General features: G+C 45.7%; 1 protein-coding gene across 1 annotated transcript in view; it reads left to right on the plus strand.

Annotated features, from left to right (window-relative positions):
- EIF4H (eukaryotic translation initiation factor 4H) overlaps window positions 1-16,130 on the plus strand; it is a 60,796-nt gene extending 44,666 nt beyond the window's left edge. The window contains exons 6-7 of the mRNA XM_082246193.1: window positions 8,920-9,087; window positions 15,468-16,130. Coding sequence (XP_082102319.1) covers window positions 8,920-9,087; window positions 15,468-15,607 — 308 coding nt within the window. The 3' untranslated portion in view covers window positions 15,608-16,130. The remainder of the gene's footprint in view (window positions 1-8,919; window positions 9,088-15,467) is intronic.
- Window positions 16,131-24,479: the final 8,349 nt, after the last annotated feature.

Below are 24,479 nucleotides of genomic sequence, written 5' to 3' on the forward strand. Positions count from 1 at the left end.
GTGTGCCCTGTCAGGTTTTATAAGTGTGATTTCTTGCCTTATAAATGGGGTTGGGACCATCAGTTGTGTTGTGCAGAAGTCAGGTGGATACACAGCTGATAGTCCTACTGAATAGACTGTTAGAATTTGTATTATGGCAAGAAAAAAGCAGCTAAGTACAGGAAAACGGTGGCCATTATTACTTTAGGAAATGAAGGTCAGTCAGTCTGAAAAATTGGGAAAACTTTGAAATTGTCCCCAAGTGCAGTCACAAAAACCATCAAGCGCTACAAAGAAACTGGCTCGCATGCGGACCGCCCCAGGAAAGGAAGACCAAGAGTCACCTCTGCTGCGGAGGATAAGTTCATCCGAGTCACCAGCCTCAGAAATCGCAGGTTAACAGCAGCTCAGATTAGAGACCAGGTCAATGGCACACGGGGTTCTAGCAGCAGACACATCTCTAGAACTGTTAAGAGGAGACTGTGTGAATCAGGCCTTCGTGGTAGAATATCTGCTAGGAAACCACTGCTAAAGAAAGGCAACAAGCAGAAGAGACTTGTTTGGGCTAAAGTACACAAGAAATGGACATTAGACCAGTGCAAATCTGTGCTTTGGTCTGATGAGTCCAAATTTGAGATCTTTGGTTCCAACCACCGTGTCTTTGTGTGACGCAGAAAAGGTGAACGGATGGACTCTACATGCCTGGTTCCCACCATGAAGCATGGAGGAGGTGTGATGGTGTGGGGGTGCTTTGCTGGTGACACTGTATGGGATTTATTCAAAAATGAAGGCATACTGAACCAGCATGGCTACCACAGCATCTTGCAGCGGCATGCTATTCCATCCGGTTTGCGTTTAGTTGGACCATCATTTATTTTTCAACAGGACAATGACCCCAAACACACCTCCAGGCTGTGTAATGGCTATTTGACCAAGGAGAGTGATGGGGTGCTGCGCCAGATGACCTGGCCTCCAGTCACCGGACCTGAACCCAATCGAGATGGTTTGGGGTGAGCTGGAGTGAAGGCAAAAGGGCCAACAAGTGCTAAGCATCTCTGGGAACTCCTTCAAGACTGTTGGAAGACCATTTCAGGTGACTACCTCTTGAAGTGTGACTCTACAATTTTCATAGTCATGAAAATAAAAAAAAAAAACTCTTTGAATGAGGTGTCTCCAAACTTTTGGTCTGTACTGTGTGTGTGTGTGTGTATATATGTATGTATGTATATAATATAATGTGTGTGTATAAAGCCTCGTACACACGCAACGATTATCGGCCGACCAATCGGCCGTCTTTTGTCCAGTGTTGTTGTGTTGGTTGAAATGTGCTCTAGGCTGCACACAAATTTTCTCAGCCAACAAAAACCAACTTCAGAAGTGATGTCATGTGCTGGTTTACTTTCCGTGTGTTTTTTCTTTGAGCATGCCCAGTCTTGCTCATCTAATTTTTGTCTGCCGAAATCTGTACTGACTGACGGAAAATCGTCCGTTCTGTTGACGGCCAACAAAAATTTTATAGCATGCACACCAGATTTTGTTCGGCCGAAAAGTCAGTCGGTTGTCGAAAGCATCATACTAACAAGCCGAAAATCGGCCGATCGGACGTTGGCCAAAAATTCACGGCCAACTATCGATGCGTGTGTACAAGGCATAAGTCCTAAAAGGTATGTTTTTGGGAGGAGGGGGATGTCAACCTCCAAAAGCTGGTGGAGGAGGTCCCTGACCTAACTCCAAAGGGTTTGCAAAATAGGGCACCTGCCAGTAAGTGTGAAGTAAGGTACCTCCAGTAGAATGTATTTTATGTTTTCTCTAAAGTCTGTGATTTCTTCCTGCCTTCAAAAATAAACGGACAGCAGATTTTTAGTCTGGTTGAAAAAAGACACAATTCCATCATATTGCAACCAATAGATTGATTCTGTTGTTTTTAGAAGGGGTTGAGTTGGCTTAGCTGTACTTTAAAATGTATTTTATTTTTTTAGCTATCCTGGACTTCAACTTTAAACTGGTTTTTACCTGTTTTTGTTTCTGGGTTTTATTGCCCCTACTACTTTGAGGTTATGTTTAACCACTTCTTGACAAGAAGGTTTTACCCCCTTAATGACCAGGCCATTTTTTGCGATCTGGCACTGCGTTACTTTTAACTGACAATTGCGTGATCGTGCAACGCTTTTAACTAAAACTTTCCCAATAAAAAAAAAATTAAAAATCACATTTTCTTTTCTGTCCTGACAGTCGTCGCCGCTCTTAATTCATTACAATTGGATAATGGCTGTACACTCTAGGAGTAAGCTAGGCAGTTATTAAACAGTTAATAACAGGTTTTTTAACCAGACACACCTCTAGGGGGCTGTCCCACAGACCTTATCCCCCAGCTACTTCCTGTATCTTATCAGTTTTCTGTGGCCTAGCTCAGCAGTAGGCTGGGTTTCCCTGGCTGAGACTTGGGTCTCAGCTTTTTTCTTCTTTTTAGGTTTCCTCTCTAAAAAAAGTTTCTTTTTTTAAAAAAAAAAAAAAAAAAAAAAAGTTTTATTTTCTCCTTCGCTTAGTTAGTCAGACTTTAGAAGACTACAGCGTTTGCAGAGCTGGGCCTTGCACTGGTTGTTTTAGAACCCTACGGACTCCCAGCCTGCCATCGAGCGTTAGCAGGTTATTGGTACGCCCAGGCCTCGCAAACGCCAGTGTCCCTGGCGTCAGATGAGCCTGCGAAGTTGCTATCTTCGCTGGGATGTCTCAACTGCGGTAAGCCCGCGTGTTGCTAGCATCACCTTCGGCTGACGGCAACCCCTACTCAGGGTAGGAGGTTTCCTGTTGCAGAGCGGTGCCCACGTTCGCTGGACCGGTAAGTACCATGACTACCCCTCTGTCTATGGACCATGTTTGTTGGGGTGTGTATGTGGGCCCTCTGTTTGGGGATGACAGTTCAGGTATGGGTTCTATGTACCATCCCCCTCATGGCTGTAGGGGCGGCTCCTGTGTGTCCCTTCCCCCGTCCCTGCGAGGGCGCTGTCGCGGTTTGACCGTGGTTTGGGGGGTCTCCTATGTCCCAGGGGTGCTTGTGGAGGCCAGTGCATGGTGTTTTGGGGCCGCAATTAGCGCTATTCCGCGTGGCCGCCATTTTGGGTGTGGGCAGGCTGTTCAGCCTCATAGTGTGAGCAGCAGCCATTTTCTGTCATCCTTTGGCGCCGATCGGGCACCATCTTTAGTGTGGGCATGATGTCCTTTGTGGGCAGTGGCCATTTTCATAGGGCTTTTCTCCCCATTGACTTCTATTGGCAACCATTTTTCTTGTGGCTCAGGGCTGGTTTTGCATCTAGGGGCGTGCGGTCACTTCCTCCTTCTTCCCTTCAGATCCTCAGCAGCGCGGGCAGGTAGAGCACACTATGGGGGTCTTTTTACTAGTTTCTCTGGCCTGGAATCCTGCTAGCACTCATTTTTACAGATTCCTGTAGCAAGGGACAAGGTCTCCATTTGCGGTACAGTTTTGCGGTGGGGGCAGCGGGAATCGCCGATTTTTTTTTTTTTTTTTTTTTTTTTTTTTTTTTTAAAAGGCCAGCGTCACTAAATTTGTGTATTGCTATTATGGAGTCCCAGGATAGCAAATTCCCCACAGGCCTGATGGGTGGTTCAGATGCTCCTGAATCCGCTTCCATAGCCTCTCTATCTGCTGCACTTGCGACTTTAGCGTCAAAAGTGGATTTGCTGATGTTTGACCGGGTTTTCTAAAAAGCGACCTATGCCCTCTGTCTTCTGATTCAGAGCCAGATTTGGTTGCCACGGACAACATCCCCCCTGGGGGGTCCCTGTCCTCTCCGTCGGATGTGGAGGATTCGTCCTCTGGATCGGCGTGGGACCGCGCTGCGGTGGACGTGCTTATCAGCTCTGTTAAGGAAACAAAAGATTTGGATGATGAGCCCCACCTGTCGGGTAAGCGTGTTTCCTTTGGGACACGCAAAGCCCATAAAATCGGGTCAGGTTTTTCCTTGTCCCGAGGATTTTCACAAAACAGTCAATGACCAATGGCGCCGTATCAAACATATGTTTGTGGTGCCCAAGAGATTTTAGTACCGTTATCCCTTTGCGGATCCGGGGGATTCTCGCTGGACTGTGGCTCCTAAGGTGGATTACACTGTGTCCAGGTTAAACTAAGCGACTTTAATGCCTGTGGAGGATTCCCCGGTGTTTCAAGACCCGGCGGATAGGCGGGTGGAGACACTTTCCCGCCACATCTATCTGGTAGCGGGTTCCTTGCTGAAGCCTGTGTTGGCTTTTGGTAATGGGTTTAAAAGTTGTTGGACCACGCTTATTGCTGTATGTTGGAGTTGGTCTCTTGGGGACACTCCAGGTGACATGGTTATGGGTAAGAGTACTCTTCTACCCCAGGCCGCGATGGATAAACCTCCCCGTAACAGGCGGGGACCTTCCTTCGAGGTTCTATGGGGGTCTTTTCGCGCCGTCGGGGAGCAGTATAAGGGGACCATTAAACCCCAGGTGGTCAGTCTAGCTCGTATGGCCTAGCTGACGAGGTGCCTGACTGTGGAGCAGATTATTCTGTTTCAAGCACTGTGGTCAGGCAAACCCAAGACCAGTTCACTTGGTTCGGTGACACAATCCATCTCTTCGTGAAGGAACACCCTCAACCTTAGCTGGGGTGAGGGGACGTCTGAGTGGTTCCAGGAACCTTGGTTGTCCGAGATTCCAGATAGGTGGGTTCACGAGCTGCTTCGCTCGGGATACAAGATCGAGTTTTCGGTCCTTCCCTGCAGATAGGTTCTTTCTATCAAAACTCAGGTGGTTGCCAGACTGCCTCGAAGACCTCCGGGGGGGGCGGTGCAAGACATGCTCGCCCAGGGAGTCATTATACCAGTACCTGTGCAGGACAGGTTTAGGGGTTTTTACTCCAACCTATTCACTGTCCCCAGTAAAGAGGGGAAAGTGCGTCCTATTCTGGATCTGAAGTCACTACCCCGCTAGGTGCGGGTGCAGAAGTTCCGAATGGAATCTATCGGATCCGTAGCAGTGTCATTTAGTCAGGGGACTTTCTAGTCTCCATCGACTTGAAGGATGCCTATTTCCACATCCCTATTTTCAAGGGTCACCAGAGATATCTCCGCTTCACAGTAGCGTGGAGGCATTTTCAGTTTGTGGCGTTGCCCTTCGGCCTCGCCTCGGCTCCCAGAGTCTTCACCACAGTTTTGGCCCCTGTATTAGCTTAATGCGTTTAAAGGGGATTGCCGTCCTTGGTTATCGGGATGACCTCCTGTTAAGGTCCAGCTAAGCTGCAACCCGGTCGCAGGATCTGTCAGTGACAATCCAAATACCTTCGGGAATTTGGGTGGACAATGAACTTCCAAAAATCGACACTGACCCCGTCAGTGCGTATTCAGTATCTGGGCATGGTCCTGGACTCTGCCCAGGCTCGGGAGATCAAGTCCCTCAGAGACAAGGATCTCTCCTCCCTGCGGACCTGTATGCGGTCGCTGGGTAGGATGGTGTCGGCCTTTGAGGCCGTTCTGTTTGCTCAATTTCACGCCAGATCTCTTCAAGCATAGATCTTGGCCAGACGGGACAAGACTCCTCAGTCCTTGGACATGAGAATTTCTCTGTCGTCAAGTGAGACTTGACCTCTTGTGGTGGCTCCAATCGCAAGCCTTGACTCAGGGCCGGTCATTCCGGCCTCTGTTATGGTAAGTGTTAACCACGGATGCCAGCCTTTTGGGCTGGGCTGGGCAAGTTGTCTGCCCAAGGTCGGTGGTCCATGGGGAGGCCTCACTCCCAATACACGTGTTGGAACTTCGAGCGATAAAGCTTTGCTTGTTCCGGTGGACATCCTAACTTTCGGGGCTGTCCAGTCCGAGTGCAGACGGACAGCGTCACGGCAGTGGCTTACATCAATCACCTAGGGGGTGCCAGAAGTACACCGGGCGTCCTTGGAGGTGATAGAGATTCAAGTTGGGCCGTAACGCATGTTCCGGCAATTTCTGCCGTTCACATTCCGGGAGTGGAGAATTGGCAGGCGTACTACTTGAGCCACCGGGACCGGGGAGATTGGTCCCTAAATCCAGGAGTGTTCCAACTCCTGTGTATCTAGGCGGTGGGGAATTCCGGATGTGGATCTGTTTGTGTCCCGTCTGAACAACAAACTAATATTGGATTGTGTCTAGAACGCGCGATCCTCTGGCGGACGCCAGGGACCCGTTGGTGATTCCTTGGCATCAGTATGCCTTCCCTCCGATTCAACTGTTATCCAGGTTCCTTCGCCGCGTGGCGTCGGTACAAATCTCGTGGTTCTTGTGGCCCCAGACTGGCCACGTCGGTCGTGGTACGCAGACATCATACAAATGGCCATCGAACCTCCTTGGCGGCTACCATCGTGAGCCGATCTTCTGTCTCTTCCATCCTGCTTTACAGTCACTGGCTTTAACGGAGTGGCTGTCATAAGCCACGTCTTGAGGTATAGGGGTCTTCCGAATGCAGTCATTCCTGCATTACTGAAGGCTCGGACAGCAGTTTCCAGGAAGAATTATCGCACCGGGAAAGCTTATTTTACCTGGTGTGATTTGCGGGGTCTTCACCCGCGTGCCTTCTCAGTAGCGAAAGTCTTGGCCTTCCTGCTGGAAGGGGTAGATCAGCGTTTAGCGCTGACCACGATTAGGGGCCAGTTGTCGGCTTTGGCCGTCTTTTTCCAGCGCCCCCTGGCGACCATTCCGTTGATTCGCACTTTCATTCAGGGGGTCCGTCATTTGGCTCACCCAAGGAAGGCTCCGGTGCTTCCTTTGGACTTGAATTTGGTGTTGTCAGTTTTGCAACGATATCCTTTTGAGAACATCAGTAATGTTCCTCTGCCTGTTTTATCCCGGAAGGTTGCCTTCTTTGTGGCTATCGCATCTGCTTGCGGGGTGTCCGGGATAGCAGCCTTGTCTTGCGACTAAACCAGTCGTTTTTACCCAAGGTGGTCTCTTCCTTCCACCTTACTGAAGATGATGTTCTGCCTTCACTCTGCAAACCTAAAGCATCCTAAAGAAGTTATTAGGTTTTACCTATCTGCCACGGAGTCTATCAGAAAGTCTGATTCCTTGTTTGTTCTTCCTGAGGGACCTCAGAAGGGCTTTGCTGCGACCGCAGCGACCATTTTAAAATGGATCAGACAGAATGTGGTTCAGGCTTATTCCGTTAGGGGTCAGGTTCCTCCTTTCCCTTTTTAAAGGCTTATTCCACTCAGGTCATCAGTGCCTCTGGGGCTTTTCGCCATCAGGCTTCTGTGGCTCAGGTGTGTACGGCGGTGACTTGGTCGTCTGTGCACACCTTTAAAAGTTTTACAAACTTGATGTTTTGGCATCCTCGGATCCTCTTTTGGCCGCAAAGTTTTAAGTGCGGCAGTTGTTTTGAGTGTTTTTGGCTCTTCTTTGATTTTTTTTTTTTTTTTTTTTTTTTTGTGGTCCTGGTTTTTTCCAGTTCCTTTAAGGGCAATGTTTTTTGCCTGGGGGTGGCCTTCGTTACCTCTTGATGGTTGCGTTTTTTCCCCACCCCTCACACCTTTGTACTGCTTTGGAACATCCCAATCGTAATGAATTAAGAGCAGCGACGACTGTCAGAGGACGTAAGAGAAAATAGAACTTTTGTAAAATCTTACCTTATTTTTTCTCTTGAGTCCTCTGACAGTCGTCGCCCCCGCCCCTCTGGTGTCTATTTTTATAGATATGGGGTTGTTTTCCTAGTTGTACTGCTGCCAAACTGATGAGATACAGGAAGTAGCTGGGGGATAATGTCTGGGACATCCCCCTAGAGGTGTGTCTGGTTAAAAAACCTATTGTTAACTGTTTAATAACTGCCTAGCTTACTCCTAGAGTGCACAGCCATTACCCAATCGTAATGAATTCAGAGCTGCGACGACTGTGAGAGGACTCGGAGAAAAGAATTTTACAGTAAGATTTTACAAAAATTCTATTTTTTTTCATCATTTTAGGCCAATATGTATTCTGCTACATATTTTTGGTAAAAAAAAATATCCCAGTAAGTGTATATTGACTGGTTGGGCAAAAGGTATAGCATCTACAAACTAGGGTAAATTGTTGTCATTTTTTTACTAGTAATGGCGGTGATCAGCTTTTTCTTTTTTTTTTTTTTTTGCGGGACTACGACATTGCGGCGGACAGATCAGACACCCAGTTAACATTTTTGACACTTTTGGGGGGGACCAGTGACATTACTACAGTAATCAGTGCTAAATATATGCTGTTACTGTAATAATGACACTGGCAGGGAAGGGGTGAACACCAGGGGCGGTCAAAGGGTTAAATGTTTTCCTAGGGGGTGTTTTCTAACTGTGTGGGGGGTGGGCCTGCTTGAGTTAACACAGAAACCATGTGTTCCAAAATAGAAGGAACACAGGATCCCTGTGTTCATTACTGACAGAACAGCGGTCTGCTGTTTACAACGGCAGACCACCGTTCTGTCTCCACTGGGGGAGCTATCGCTGGTGCCCGGCGGACATCGCAGCCGCCAGACTCGCTGATTAGCTCCCCCTGTAGCCAATCGGCACGTGCGCGCGCCCCCACTAGCGGTCCCACAAAATGACGTACATGTACGTTGTTTCGCGGGACAGAGCCTACCTGCCGCAGTAGACCTACAGCGACTGGTCGGCAAGTGGTTAATGCAATTTGAACCATTCTTTGATGAAAGCTTGCTAGATTTCAACATGTTTTTTTTCTCTTTTTGTAGTTCTTACTGATTGTAGAAAGTAATACAACATGCTTTTTATTCTGGAAATGTGAAAAGAAAAGTCTTGTATGTATGTTTTTTGAAAAGCTAATCTTAATTTTTTATTTATTTTTTGACAGCAGTAGCTTTGTATGTTTTCTACAAGCTGGTGTCCACATTGAATTGTGAAGCTTTAACTGGCTAGAATTGATTTCTTTCGTGTTTTTCTTATTTTTGGTTTAGGTTTTAAGGATGATGACTTTTTAGGCAGTAGAGGTAGAGGAGGTCGCGGTGGACCTGGTGGTGGGCCTGGTGAGAGACGAGGGCCTCCACCTGCTGCAGCTGGCCGCTACAGAGATGCACCACCACCCCCACGTGGTGGTTCCGTGGACTTCAGAGAACCCTCAGAAGGTTGGAAAGATCTCTATTTGAACAACTGTGTTCCTAATAAGAGGCCCATTTGTAAAGCAACAATATGGTATTACTGTGGTCCTACTGCTCCTTATTAAGTGAGCATAGCGACTGCAAAGCCCCATTAAAATTGATGAATAGAAAACAAAAGCTGGTAAGAGCCAGTCACATGAGCTGTTGGTCACTAGAACAGTCTCTTTACCCATCGCAAATTATCTGCTGTTTTAAAGAGAATTCTCTTGACAGGTACTACAGGTTTCTCATAGCATCCTGCGTTTTTATGAATTGTACAGGACACGAAAAAAAAGTATCTGTTCAATTGTGCAGAAAATATTCCGATACCTTGGCCTGCATTTTATGACTGAAATGCGGTACACATTGTGTATTTAACACTGTGTTGTCCAGTAGATGGCAATATGCGCTCTGTCCTAAATGAGACAGAATGCTTCAGTTCTGTTACAAACCTTTTTTGGAAACCTTACACCTCAGAATGGATCTGTGTAATTCTAAAATACATTTTAACCCTACACTGGTCCTTTACCCAGATTGATGCCACATTACAGTAGCTTGTAATGGAGGTTGATGGCTGCTCTTAACATTTAGACAATGAAAATTGCTATAGTGGGTATAGAATATAATCCCTCCCCTTTAAATCACATTTTGTTACTTTGCAGCCTGAAATGAAGACGCACAGTTTTTGTTTTATCCAGCTGTATTTACTCAGTGCAACTTATAACATCCAAGTGAAAGGTATAATATGTCAGAAAAAAATCAAAAACCAAATTGCTGAGTTGGAAAAAGGATCACCCCTTCCTAAAAAATTATTTGGACTCAATCGGGTGTAGCTAAACCCTTTCTCAATGGCGCACACACAGCCATTTGATTTTCAGCTGTGGTCATTTTGATTAGCTCAGCATGAAAAGATCTTTCCTGGAGCATTTAAATCCCTGGTAGTGCAACTGAAGCAAACCAACTATGAGTGGCAAGGCACTGTTCAAAATATTCAAAGGCTATATCAATGCCTAGAAGCACAGTTAAGTATATTAAGTGGAAGGTTATTGGTACAACACGGATCAGGACGTCGCTCCAAACTGGATGAAAGAGCCAGGAGGAAACTGGTCAGAGAGGCCTACAGTAACTCTGAAGCAGTTTCAGGGTCAACAATATCACAAATTAAATTCTCCATAAATGTGGCTTGTATGGGAGGGTTGCAAGAAAAAAGCCACTCAAGAACGGCTACATGCATTCACGACTGAGCTTTGCCAAAACACCTTGTTTCTGAGGCCACATGTAAAAAATTGTTCTGGTCAGATGAGACTAAAATTGACTTTTGGCCTCAACACCAAACGATATGTCTGGTGAAAATCCAATACAGCTCACCATCCAAATAACACCGTTACTACAGTAAAGCATGGAGGTGGTAATATCCTGTTATGGGAGTGTTTCTCCGCAGCAGGGATTGGAGCTTTTGTCAGGATAGAAGAGAAATTGGATGGGGCAAAATACCATTGAATTCTTGAGGAAAATCTGCTGCCCCAGAAAATTGTCAATGGGAAGAAGGTTTACCTTCCAACATGACAATGACTCAAAGCACACAGCAAACATGACCACACAGTGGTTGAAGGGGAAAACAAAAGGTGAATGTCCTTGCATGGCCTAGTCAGAGCCCAGAATGAAATCCCATTAAAAAACTGTGGCACCACTTGAAGACTGCAGTCCAAAAACGGTCACCATCAAACTTAACTGATCTTTAGCAGTTCTGCAAAGAGTGGGTAAATACTGCAAAGCCTAGATGTGCACAGTTAGTAGACTCATATCCCAACAGACTAAAGGCTGTAATTAAAGCAAAAGGTGGTTCAACAAAATGCTGGCAGGGGTGATCCTTTCCAACTTTTCAGTTTTTTAATTTATTTATTTTTTTTACATGGTGTTCTGTCTTTACCTTGGATGTTTAAGGTTGCACTGAGTAAATACAGCTGGATAAAACAAAAACCGTGTCAGTCTTCATTTCAGGTTGCAAAGCAACAAAATGTGGTTATTTTAAAGGGGGGGGGGGGATTCTGTTCTATACCCACTATATATCTTGAGGGGGGGGGGGGATTTCTGTTGGGAAAGCTGTCCAAACCTATTTTGTGGGATTACACAAAGGGTTTAATATACCAAAACTGGCGAGAGCGAAATCTGGTGCAGCTGTACATGGAAACCAATAAGCGTCAAGGCTTTTTTTTATTTTTTGTCAATGCTTAGGTTAACAAGTTGGAAGCTGGCTACCATGCACAACTGCACCGGGTTTTGCACTCTCCAGTTTCAGTAAATCAACCCCAGTGTGTTAGTGGACTAATTTTTTCTAATTTTCCTATGTCACTAGTATGACGAGTTGTTCCTTTTTATATTTGAGAACCTACTGGTCATTTTGCTGGATAAAGTAGTTGTTACCCTAAAAAAAAAAAAATTTAATTCATCCGGTTTCTTAAAGCCTAAATAACAGCACAGTGCATGTGCTGTGTAATTTGGCCCTTTCTTTAACCACTTTACCACCGGAGGATTTTGCGGTCTTACGTCTGGGCCACTTTTTGCGATTCGGCACTGTGCGACTTTAACTGACAATTGCGCGGTCATGCAATGCCGTACCCAAGCGAAATTGACGACCTTTTTTTCCCCACAAACAGAGCTTTCTTTTGGTGATATTTGATCACCTGTGCTATTTTTACTTTTTGCACTATAAACCAAAAATGAGCGACAATTTTGAGAAAATAACAATATTTTTCACATTTTTATATGAAATCCCCCCCCCCCCCCCCCAAAAAAATGTAAAAATCAATATTTTTTATCATTTTAGGCCAATTTGTTTTCTGCTACATATTTTTGGTAAAAAAAAATCGCAATAAGCGTATTTTGATTGGTTTGCGCAAAAGTTTTTGCGTTTACTAACTAAGGTAAAGATTTGTCGTTTTTGGTGTTTTTTTTATTTTTTTTTATTTTTAACGAGTAATGGCAGCGATCTGCGTTTTTTTTTTTTTTGTTTTTGTTTTTTTTTTTTTTTTTTTTGCTGGACTGCGACATTGCGGCGGACAGATCGGACCCTTGACTGACATTTTTGACACTTTTGGGATTACCAGTGACATTACTACAGTAATCAGTGCTATAAAAATGACACTGGCAGGGAAGAGGTTAATTTTATTGGAGAGAGGGAGGGGTTAATGTATGCCTGGTGCTTACTGACGTGTGGGGGGAGGTGACTGACTATGCTGAACCCTGCAATCTGTCCCTGTCTGTCACTTAGGAGATCCGCCCGCTTTGTTTACACAAGCAGGCGGATCTCCAGACTCGATTCCCCGACGATCGGGGAAGAGCAGCGGCGATCGCCGCTGCTCCTCCCCTGGCCCCGCCGACGGGAAGGGGGAGTGTCTGGCGACTTAGGTCTACGATCGCCAGACAATAACGAACCACTTTGCCGCAGTAGAGCTCTAGTGAGCAGCGGCAAAGTGGTTAATCTAAAATATCTGGTTGATCCTGCCTAGTGCTGCCATCCCCTCTGTAAACTGACCATTTTTATCATGGCTGCTGAGCCCTGATACTGTGGTCCGTTTACATGCTTCCATTATCCCCCTGTCTCTCCCTGCCTGTCGGCTAGTGTCAGTGCCCACCCCTCCCCTCCTGCTGCTATAATACCTGTTTTGTTCCATTGTTATGTGCCTCAGTGTATGTTCTTTGAAAAAAGGTATACAGCTACATATTTTTTATAGAATGCCCCTTCGGCCCGCCGCTCTCCTTCCCTCCTTCTGGCTGATGTCCGCTGGGGATTCTCAGCCCCTCCTGCTGTAGTTCTCAGATTGGGGAAAACAGCTGCGGGCGGTCACGTGAGCGGCGTTCTGAAAATAAGGTATACACTTACGTATTTTATATGAAGAACACACCCTGGGGCACATAACTTAATAGAACAAAGGGGATTCCATCAAGTAAACAGTGGGATTCCATCAAGTAAACATCCATCCAGAGCCAAAGGAATTGTTTTATTTGGTCAAAGCCGCAATCCTTTCAAATCCTTTCAAAGTCCGTTCTAATTCTGATTCCGGTCATTGAAGTTGGACCTGAAGTCGCACGGCAATGTCCGATGGGAAATTGTGCGACTTCCCTGTCAGAGCAGTGTGAACCCGGCCTCAGTGGGGATTAAGTAGGGGAAGACTTTATTAGAAAAAACCTTGGATTGCGAGCATAATTTGTTCCGGAAACATGCTTGAAATCCAAAGAACTCTTATATCAAAGCAAATTTCCCCATAATAAATAATGGAAACTCAGATGATTAGTGTAAGAACCATTTAGTCATAATTACTTCAGTTTATAGTCCATATAAAAAGATTAGAGCAATGTGATCGGTATCAATAAAATGTCCATCCACAAATGACAGCCTCCACAAGGGGATGAGAAGCAAAATCCAGCAAGAGCTACAGAGTATAAAAGAGAAGAGGGGTGCCTCGAAGTGTAGCAATATGGGTGCATTTAATAAAGGTTCAACATTTAGGAACTTGGTTGATTAAAAGAAGCACATCTAAGTATGCAGGCATTCGGGGTAAAGCAGGCCACATAGACCATCCTCCTTACCGCTGGCTCAGTCAGTCTGCAATCGTAACCGGGAAGACTACTCTGCAGTAGAGCGATCCGAATACGAGGCTTGAATCGCTTGTGGACCGCAGCCTCGAAGGAATGACGTCAACTGCGGTGCGGAGGATGGCCTATGTAGACAGCTTTACCCCGGATGCCTGTATACTTAGATGTGCCTCTTTTAATCATCAACCATGTGAGTTGCTAAATGTTGTAATAATGTGCAAGTGTTGTTGGTACCGGTGCTACCACAATGTTAAAATAGTAAAAAAAAAAGTGATAAAGTGTACTGTGCGTTTAAAGTGATAAAGACATAAAATACCAATACTAAGTATCGTAAAACAAATATAAAATTATAAAACCATAAAATCATGACACAGTGCATTTTATTGTGGACCTATGAGGGCCAAAATGCCACAATATAAAACCATAAGAAGTGCTAGTGCTTCGGAAATGCAAATCAAAGTGCACTGAGTGCTCAACATTTAGTACCGTGCAGTTTGTATGAGAGGTGCTATGCCAGTGGTCCCCCACTAGGCAGGAACGCTTACCGCACACTTGGTCAGTGCACTGGCACAGTTTGATTTGCATTTCCAAAGCACTAGCAATTCTTATGGTTTTATATTGTGGCATTTTGGTCCTCAATAAAACGCACTGTGCACTTTTTCATGATTTTATGGTTTCATAATTTTATGATATTTGTTTTACGATACTTGGTCTTGGTATTTTATATCTTTATCACTTTAAACGCACAGTACACTTTTTTTTACCACTTTTTTTTATTATTATTTAAACATTGTGGTAGCGCCGGTACCAACAACACTTGCACATTATCACTTACATACTATCTCAGAGGTAGATCGGTGGCAGCTTACACCATCATCTCGTAAGATTTTATATGTGTTGAAAACCCCATAGCGCTGGTAAAACTCCACACCCCCTATATGCTAAATGTTGTACCTTTTATTAAATATAACCATATTGCTACACTTGGAGGCGCCTCTCTTCTCATTTATTCTCAGCTGTGACATGATAAACAAGTGATCTCTTGATATACAAGTAGCATCAAGTCAAGATTTAGAAAAATATTTTGCTTGTCTTGCAAATCGCTCTCAAACCAAGTTACTCTCAATCCAAGGTTTTACTGTACTATACTTAGCTGTACCTGACAATTCCGCTATTATCTCAACTCTGATGTGCAGATTGCTACCAAAGGGCATACATCTATTTTAAAATAGATGCTGGGTAATCTGTAATGGTTCTTTCACACGGGTTTTCCGCTTTGCTCAGTGGGGATCGATCCGCCGATCCCCAATGAGCAGGCGGATGACGAATCCGTCTCCGCTTACTTTGCAAAGACGGGCCTCTCAGATCCCCGCTCTGGGAGATTGGATGAAAACGGTCCGCCTGTCCATTTTCATCTGATCCTCCAGACGGATGGAAAGAGTTTCCATCCATCTGGATTTCACAGACAGGATCGGATAGCGTCGGGAGTCAGCGGACATGTCACCGCTGACATCCGCCACTCTATAGGGATGCTTGGAGCATCCGATCAGGTCCGCCTAAAAAAACTGACAGGCGGACCTGATCGGAAAGCCCTTGTGAAAGGGGCCTAACTGTTCAAGTATATGACACTAAGATTAGTCTATGGTCCAGTTCTGCTAAAATGTTGGCAAATATATATACCTTTTTATAGATAAAGACATCCATCTTTAAGTTAACTGAAGGTTGTGCAATGGAGCTGTTTGAACTGCTATGACCGGTTTTCTTGTTCACAGAAGAGAGAGCACAGAGGCCACGACTTCAACTTAAACCAAGGACGGTTGCAACTCCTCTCAATCAAGTAGCCAATCCAAACTCTGCAATCTTTGGTGGCGCCAAACCCAGAGAAGAAGGTTCAGGAAAGGAAAAAGAATGAGCTTGAAAGTTGGGAGGGACAGAGGAGAGAGCGTAAGCTGGTCACTCTGGATCATCAACCCTGCAGTTACCATTCCTGCCTCCTGACATTCACTCCTCATTTCCCTCGTGTCTGAAACTGAACACTGAGCTTGTGAATGCATGTCAGCTGTTAACAAGTGGTTTTTAGTACGTTCTCTGCTTTTCTGTATCTAGTACCTGCATTGTGCTGTTTCCACCTCTATTCCTCTTTACTATCTGCAGGATGCTGTCCTGCAGGGAAGGATTCCTCTGAAAAATGAAATTCATTTTGGACTTGAGATGAATTGCAGTTTATTCAGTATATCTTCCTTTTCTGTTTAATTTGGGGGCACGTGTTGTTATGCCAACACTCGAATTTGCTGCCCCTGAATTACCTAGTGCTTTGCTTCACTTCTAACCTGCATGTTTTGTTCTGTATTGCCAAGACTCTGTGAAATGGTAGAACCTGGCATGTTTTGTGCCACGAATTAAAGAGCCCGCCACCTGGTATCTTTTAAACTTGACATGGCTATGTTTTTTGGCTTTAAGCCTTTACCACGTACACTTCCCTATTACTCTGTACACAGTGTACTATACGCTTTTCCATGTGGAGAAGATTTGTCTAAATATCTTTTTTATTTTTATTTAACTTGATAAATAGAATTTACTTATATATGGCTTAATCTTATCACGTGTCTACAGTAATTTACTCTGAAATGCGTTTCACAATTAAATAGACACTGTGCTGTATTGTGCAAAATATGTATAAAATAAGCAAAGGCGATTTGTGAATGAGTTATGAAAGCAAACACGCACTAAAAATTTTCATAGGAAATTTTATGTTGCTGCTACTTAAGACTTTCTAACATACAGAAATAAAAGATTTTTTTTATAGTTCTTTAAATGCTAAATTGAATTAAGCCTTAAGTATACTGCTTTGGTGTGTTTTTTTTTTTTTTTTTTTTTTTTTTTTTTTTGTGCAGTTTGTCACTTTCCACTGAAAGACATGCAGCACATTTCCAGGTCTACACATCCTTTGATTAATTTTTAGTGTCTGCATTGTCAGATTTACTTAAGCATTTGTGCTAGCTCTGTTTGGACAACCTCCATAGCATTATGCACTCTACCTTTGCTGCTTGAGCTCTTGTTTGTACAAGCTTTAAGGTGGACAAAAACTCATTAAAACATGGCAAACGTACTGCTCATCTCTTGTTATCCTGTGCCTGCAACAGCCATGAACACCCTAGTGATGCCTGTTTGGTGACAGGACTGGACTCCCTCTGTGTACCAAGCTCCTGCTGCTTCCTAATTTTGGTTTGTTTTGCTTGTGGCCAGGGGTGGGATCACACTCCTTTTTGAGGATGCAGTGCTACACAGAGGAAGACACTTAAGTTTGTACTTGAAGGGTCTTGCTGGCTGTTTTTGCAAAGGGCAGCAACAGGCATAGGGAAGTTTTTTTTTTTTTTTTTGTTTTAATGGGTTTAGGTCTGCTTTAAAGTGGGGCATACAGAATTTGCCAAGCACCCTGACTTTAGGGGTGAAAGGGTCAGCTCGGGTATGTAAAAGCTCAAATAATCCTTTGCTTTACCCTGTGGCATGCTGCTACGAATGTTGCCTGCATTGCCTGGCCTGTATGACAATGCAGGCCCAATGGCTTTCATCCTTCCCAATGCTGTGGAGTGTTTAAAGGCCAGGTGACACACTACCTGAGGCTGTGCAGGCTTCTAGTGCCTATGTGAGCAAGGCCTAAAAGCAGTTTCTTACCAAATTTGTTCCTTTGTTTTGTTTATATGAAGTGTTTTTGGCAGCTTATTTTTACCCTCCTCTGTCCCTAAAAGTTAGCTTCTTAATATGAATTTAGAAATTGTGGCAGTTTAAGGTTAGCATATTTTAAATAAATATATAGAATCTCTCCTCACTGCCAGTGGCAGCTGGAACAGTGACTTGCAGGTCACTGGCACTAAGAGTTGAAACCAGTATTAAAATAAAAGGCAATTAACATTTTACCTCCAGTGTCTCAGCAAACCTGTTCTCTTTACTCTTGTTTTTCTTTTCTTCTCTTCCATACATGCTCAGTGCTAATAAGAACCATTTGTCTAACACTAGTATAATAAAATAAGACGTGCTTTGTTTGGTGTTCTACAGATGACAATGATCCCCTCAGATTTAATCTAGATTTATCAGTCTGCTGTGTGGGAAAGCTTAAGACAGAACAAACTGAAAACTTCACAACTGGTCTATACATTTGACTATTTTTAAATTACAATTCCAAACACTCTACACATTCTGCTTCATGACAGAAAGTACATAAATGGACATGGTATTTTGTGGAAGATCTTTTAAATAAAAGAAAACCTTAATGAAGTAGTCTGCTTTTACATTTTGTTTCTTACAATGCCTTTACCGCTTGCATTGCTGTGTAAAACGTTACTGTGATTCATTTTGATGTGACCAGAGTACTTTCGATGATTAAATGTATTTTCATTAAAGAAGACCTATATTGAGAGCAATTTGTATATATAGGTTGCCATTGCTGGCCTTCTGAAATGTTAGGTGCCTGTCATACTTAAAGGCTAAGGTCACCTTTTTGGGCAAAATTTCACTTTTCATAATAGAATCCTTTTTGTAATCCTTCTGGCCCAGCCATCCCAATGTTATCTCTTACTTACCTCATCCACAAAAGGTTTGAAAGTTCTTGTTTCTGTCTAAGTTTTAAAAAATTTTCTGCTTGCATCACTTTCTGTAGGTCCGCTCCCTTCATTCTGTGTTTTTGCATCACAGAAAAGGGTGTGGTAAGGCATGTATTACCAGTGTGGACCACACCAGTCTTCATTACTGTACCACCACCTGCTTCTTCCCTTAGGTGACAATACACATTACAATCTGATTGTACAATCTCCTTTAGATTTACAATCAACTATGTAGTGCAAGGCCTTTCTGTGATTTGATAGATTGTTAAGGCGGGTCCTACTGTTCCATAGTTCTAGTAAATCTTTATACAAGTACACCGGGGGGGGGGGGGGGGGTGTTAGTGGATGGAGACACTCCGCTGTCGGGCCCAATTCACATAGTGGAAACTCCATGTTCCTGCACACATTTTTTATTTTTTTTCCTCCTTTGCCCCTTTTTTCAGAGTTTCTGCTCGTCACGCATAGGGCAGCTCAGTCACTCTAATGTGCTGCCCAGTGTTCAACAATGACCCCAAAGAGTGACGTTTAACCATGCTTTTTGGTGTGTTTGCAGCAATTTTCTGAAACGCACGGCAAATTTATTTTGTTCATTGACAGACACAGCTCCATATCTTCTTTGACCAATGGCTTATGCTGCTCTTCCTAGGAGTAGGACACTAGGAAGAAAAAGGGTTAACAAAGTTTAACTACGCTTATGGGGCAGTCCCAGGAGGTATACTCTTACTTCCTGCACTGGGATCTGTTTTTTTTTTTTCTTCTGCCTAGTCAGGCGTAAGGACCTAGCTCCTTGCTGGGATCTCTGGTCCTGGCATTTTTTTCCTTTTTATTTTCTCTTCCTGTGAGAACTACAATCAACTGCTGGACTAGGCGATGGACTGGATATGCTAGATCCTTACGGTCGTCCCAGTCTGGCCAACGAGCGCGCGTGCAGGCCTCAGCTCCATGCTAGGTTGGCCGTGACATAGTCCCACTGGACGGGGACTGGCCTGCGAGTGAAACACCTCCATGAGGATGCACACAACCTGGTCGTGGCTAGAGTCACAGCCTACCTCTAGCCCCCATCACCCCCCATTCCAAGATGGGGAGGTGGTCTGTCCAGAGTGATGCCCACCCGGTTCCATGGTGTGGTAAGTAATGTCCCCTCTTCCCCCTTTGTGGTCCCTTGGGGTGAATGTGGGCCCCTCCTTGGGATGGTCGGACCCCTGGGTTCCCTTCCATTCCCCCCAGCCCCTCTAACAGTCGCGGTGGTCTTTTGTCCCCCAACCTAACCCCCCCTCAGGTCGGGTAGGAGCTGGCTTTGCCACTTGCTCCTGTAAGGAGGGGGGGTTGGATTTGTTTGTAGCTGACCAGGCTGTCCAGTTCGCACACAGGGGATCTTTGAGCAAGTTCCCGGCCCCTTGGGGGTTAGTGACTGGGGCAGGGATGTTCTCTGGGCTCCCTGCGGTGGTGATTGGGCTGGAGGTGGGGGGGGGAGAGAGCGGATGTCTTATCCGCGGGTCTGCGCCTCACGTGGCTGGATTGGGCCGAAAATTTAGTCCATGGCTTTGCGACCTGTCTGATTGCCTGACCGAGCTGATGATATAGCGGATGGTACTGCCGAAGAATGTGCGCCTCACGAGGCCGGATAAGGCCAAAAATTGAGGCTGCGGCCTACTTGCGGGTGCCTGGACAGGCTGTGCAAGCTGCTGATATGGCTAACGGTGCTGCCAATGGATGCGTACCTCACGGGGCCAGGTCGGGCTGAAAGTTGGGGCCGCAACATTGCGGCTGACTCAGCTGCCTGTCCACGCGACTGATCAAGCTGTCGGCGGAGATCAGGCCCCAAATTTAGCCCGCGGCTTTGCGGCCTACTCGATGTTGGCTGTCCAAGCTGATGACCAGGCTGTTCGGGCTGCTAACCAGGTTGATGAAGCAGCGGATGAGTGTCTGCCTTCTCCCTCCTCAGGGGTGGACATGGGGTCTGCCTGGTGCCCCCCCTGAACCGGGGGACACCGTAGGGGCGCTGCAATTTTTAGCGAAGTGAAGCAGCCATTATTGTATGAGGGTACTCTGCCTGCGTATCTGTGTCACGGCGGGCCCTCTCTTCCCCTTTCTAGGGGGCTATGTCCTCTATGGAGGATGACCCTTGGGTCTAATAGGTGGTCCTTTTGTGGACCTTTAGCTGGCGTCTCCTTGCGGGACTGGGGCAGGCGACTTCCCCTGTTTGTTACGCTCTCAGGGTGAGCTTAGCATTTAGTGACTCTACTGGGTCTGCGTCCACGCACTTCGGGTGCTCTGACGGTGGGGATGATTCCTCTTTTACTGCCCATGTGAATGCAAGGGCGCTGGTGGATGCACTGATTGTATCGGTGCAGGAAAACTTTAAACATGGGGGATGCAGCTGCTGCTGCGTCAGAGGCGCCGGTCACCTTGGGGTCTGCAGATCCCCTAAAGCTGCAAAGGTATTTCCCTTTCCCGCCTATTGTGACAAAATTGTCGCGAGTCAGTGGAGTTGTTCTAAACGCAATATGGCGGTGCCTAATTGTTTCGATAAATGGTATCCCTTGAAGAATCTGAGTATGTGGGCAGTCCCACCTGTGGCTCTGGTGAATAATTCTGCCCTATTTCCGGTGGAGAAGTCTCCGGTTTTTAAAAGATCCTTTTGATGGGAGAGCTGAGACTTTGGTCTGTCACATGTTTTCTGTGGCCGATTCGGTCCTTAGTCCCGTGTTCATCATAGCACTGTGTCCCTGACTTTCCCGAGTGGGCAAAGCTTTTGCGCCAGGATCTGGAGAGGGGACAGATTCCTCCTGCTTTTTGCGGAGCTGGTAGACTAGTTATTCCAGGGGTTGCAGTTAGTCTGTGATGCCTCTCTGGATGCGGCTTACTTAGTCTCTGGGCTGTCCGTGACAGCAATGATCCTTCGGCGCATAATATGGGCTAAAATGCTGGTCTGCTGACCAGACTTTCCAGATAGCCTTACGTGATCTTCCCTTTGTGGGGAATCGTCTGTTTGGAGCCTCCCTGGAAAGACCTCCGGAGGTTCCATGAGGACCTGGTCTGGTATGCCGAGAGCGGGTCCTTCCAGACCTGCAGACAGACACCCCTTCTGCTTGAAGGGGCGCTCTCACCTGTATCTGGGGTGGGGGAGGATGTCTGTTTCTTTCCATACCCGTGGATCTCTCTGATTTAAGACAAGTGGGTCCACGAGCTGTTTTGGCCTCCAGAGAGGTTCTTTCCTTCCAACCTGCCTTTATCCCCAGACTGCCTGCAAGGTCTCTTTGGGGCGGTGCAAGACTTGCTAGTGCAAGGGGTGATGTGTCGGTCTCCGATCTCGGAACGTTTGTTTTCATGTTTGCAGGTTTCAGGAAGGAAAGCGAGATTGGTCTAATCTTGGACCTCAAGCTCTGAACCGCTTTGTGCGGGTACAGATGTTTTGAATAGTCCATTTGTGCGATAGTGGCATCCCTACATCAGGGGGATCTTCTGGCCTCTATTGATAGGAAGTATGCTTTCCTTCATAGTCGGATATGTCTTCTGCGCTTTCTCTGCTTGCTGTGAGCAAGGAACATTATCAAGAGGTCTCACCTCCAACCCCTCTGGTTTTTGCAAGTGTAGGCCCCAGTGTTAACATTGTTGTGCCAGCGGGGAATTGCCATACTAGAGTACCTGGATGATCTTCTTCTGCGAGCAGCGTCTCCGACTGCTCTGAAGGACCATTCTGGAGATTACTGTGGGGACTCTGCCGGAGTTTGTTTGGAAATAAAATTTCCAGGAATTTGCTCTGGTTCTGTCCACCTAGTTAGACTATCTGGGTCTGTTCTGGCCTCAGCCAGGGTATTGCTCCCATGGGACGAGTTTCAAAAACCTGTCCACATGAGACCTCTGCAAAGGGATTCTTGCCATGTGGGGCAAGAATCCAGTCTCTATACAATCTTGATACTGTTGAGTTGGGGTACGAGAGGGTCCCTGATTCGGCGGCTTTGCTTTGATAGGGTAAATCTGCCTTCCCCTGTACTGGACGGTGGTCACCACGGATGCCAGCCTTTCCGAGTGGGGTGGCGTTTTTTTTTTTGTCACGGCTTGTGCACAGGGAGTCTGGACTCTGGAAGAATCCACACTACTGATCAATATACTGGACATTTATACTGGAGGTGTTTTATCAGTTGGGTCTACGGTGTGGAACACCTAAGGTGGTCCTGTTGGCCTCTTGTTGCAACAGGCAGGTGCTGTGGTTTGTGGCATGGTCTTGGGATCCTCTAGCCGGTGCCACAGATGCACTGGTGGCTCTTTTGGGACCAGTATCGTTTGATATACGTCTTTCCTCTACTAGAACTTCTGCCAACACTCCTGCGTAGGCTCGAGGCAGAGGGGATTATGGCCATCCTAGTGGCTCCAGGCTGACCTCGCTGGTCTTGGTACGCAGATCTGATATTGTTGGTAGCCGACACTCCTTGGGGACTTCCTCTTAGAGGAGAGCTGTAGGCTCAAGGGCAAGTCTTCCATCTTGCTTTAGTCACTGGCTATTAAAGGCTTGGCTATTGAAAGCCAGGTGCTGAAGGCTAGGGGGTTGTCTGAATCAGTGATTTCCACGTTGCTGTAAGCTAGTAAATCTACTTCTAGGTAGCTTTACCATCTCGTTTGAAGAGTGTACTTTGCAGATGTGAATCTCTTGGGGGGGGGGGGGGGGTCACCACTGCTTTTTGGTGACTCTGAGGTTGGCTTTCCTCCAACAAGGGGTGGAGCAATGTCTGGCCTTGGGTACCACCGAGGGCCAGGTTTGGCCTTGGCAGTTTTCTTTCATTGTCCTTTGGCTACGTTTTCTGTGGTTCGCACCTTTGTTTCGGGGGGAGGGTTTGCCACTTGGCTCCCCCAATGCGGTCTCCATTGTCCTTGTGGGATCTCCACTTGGTGCTGTTTGTTCTTCAGTAAGAACATATTCACGAGATTCCTTTTTGTTTACATGACCCAGAAGGTAGCTTTTTCTTCATGTAGTTTGGTGGAGCTGGCAGGTTGTCTTTTCGGTCACCTTACTTGGTGGTTCACGGAGATAAAGTGGTGCTTCAGCTCTGCCAGTCGCTCCTTCATAAAGTTGTTTTCTGGTTTCCATTTTACATGAAAGTCTAAGCGTCCTAAAGAGCTTGCTTTACATTCTTTGACTAGCCCAGGCATTAAGGTACCTGGTGACGACTGAGTTGTTCCGAAACGCGTATTCACGATTTTGTTCTTACGGATGGGCCCAGTTAGGGCCTGGCTACGTCTGCTGCGACCATTTCCAGATGGATAGGCAGGCGGTGGTGCAGGCCTATTCCATTAAGGGTCAGGAATCCTCCTTTCCCTGTTATGGCGCATTTTACATGGCTGCTTAGTGCCTCTTGGGACTTCTATCATCGGGGGCTAGTGGTGCAGGTCGTCCGTCCGTGCACATTTTCATCTGCGGATGCCTCCTTTTTGGCCGCAAGGGTTTGCAGGCTGCTGTTGGAGAGGATTAATCCTCTTTGAGTGTGTACTTTTTTTTTTTTATTTTGTCAGGTGAGCTCTAGTTTTACCTGGTTGGCTATATTTAGCCTTTGGGAAGTATATTTTATTGCGGTGTTCTTCCTAACCCTCATGTGACACTGTTTTGGGATGTTCCACGGGTCAAAGAAGATTTGGAGTTGTGCCTGTCAATGAACATCAGAGAAAAGGATTTTACGGTAAGACAAAAATCCAGTTTTTCTGTGTGGTTTGCAATGCGTTTGGAAACATGGATGTGAATGGAGCTTCATTTGTTCTTGGTAAACACATTTCACTTTCAGGCTCCAGTCATACCTCGTCCAGTGCACATTTTTTTTTTTTGGCTTGTTTTGCAGTGATCCTCTTAGGGGATCCCATTGATTTCACTTGGCGGTCTTACGCATGGTAAATGGGCCATTTTGGCGTGGTGAAAGTTATACGGTTTTGTTACTGTGTGTGTTTTGCCACCTGTGGTTTTTCTTTTCATGTGTCAAATTGTGTTTGCTGTGTTAACAAATATTAGTCCTGGAAAAACTAGTTAATTTTGTGCGTATAAAAGGGGGGGCCCATACACTACACAATAGGGATTAATATTGGTTTTTCGTTGCTGATACTGATATTTTAAATGGTCATTGCATATCGGTATGGGCCGACTTTATTTTGAACATTTAAAGTTTTGCTAAATAAACACAATTTTTGACACCATCT

This window comes from Pelophylax lessonae (genome assembly GCF_965119305.1).
Source record: "Pelophylax lessonae genome assembly, chromosome: 2".
NCBI lineage: Eukaryota > Metazoa > Chordata > Amphibia > Anura > Ranidae > Pelophylax > Pelophylax lessonae.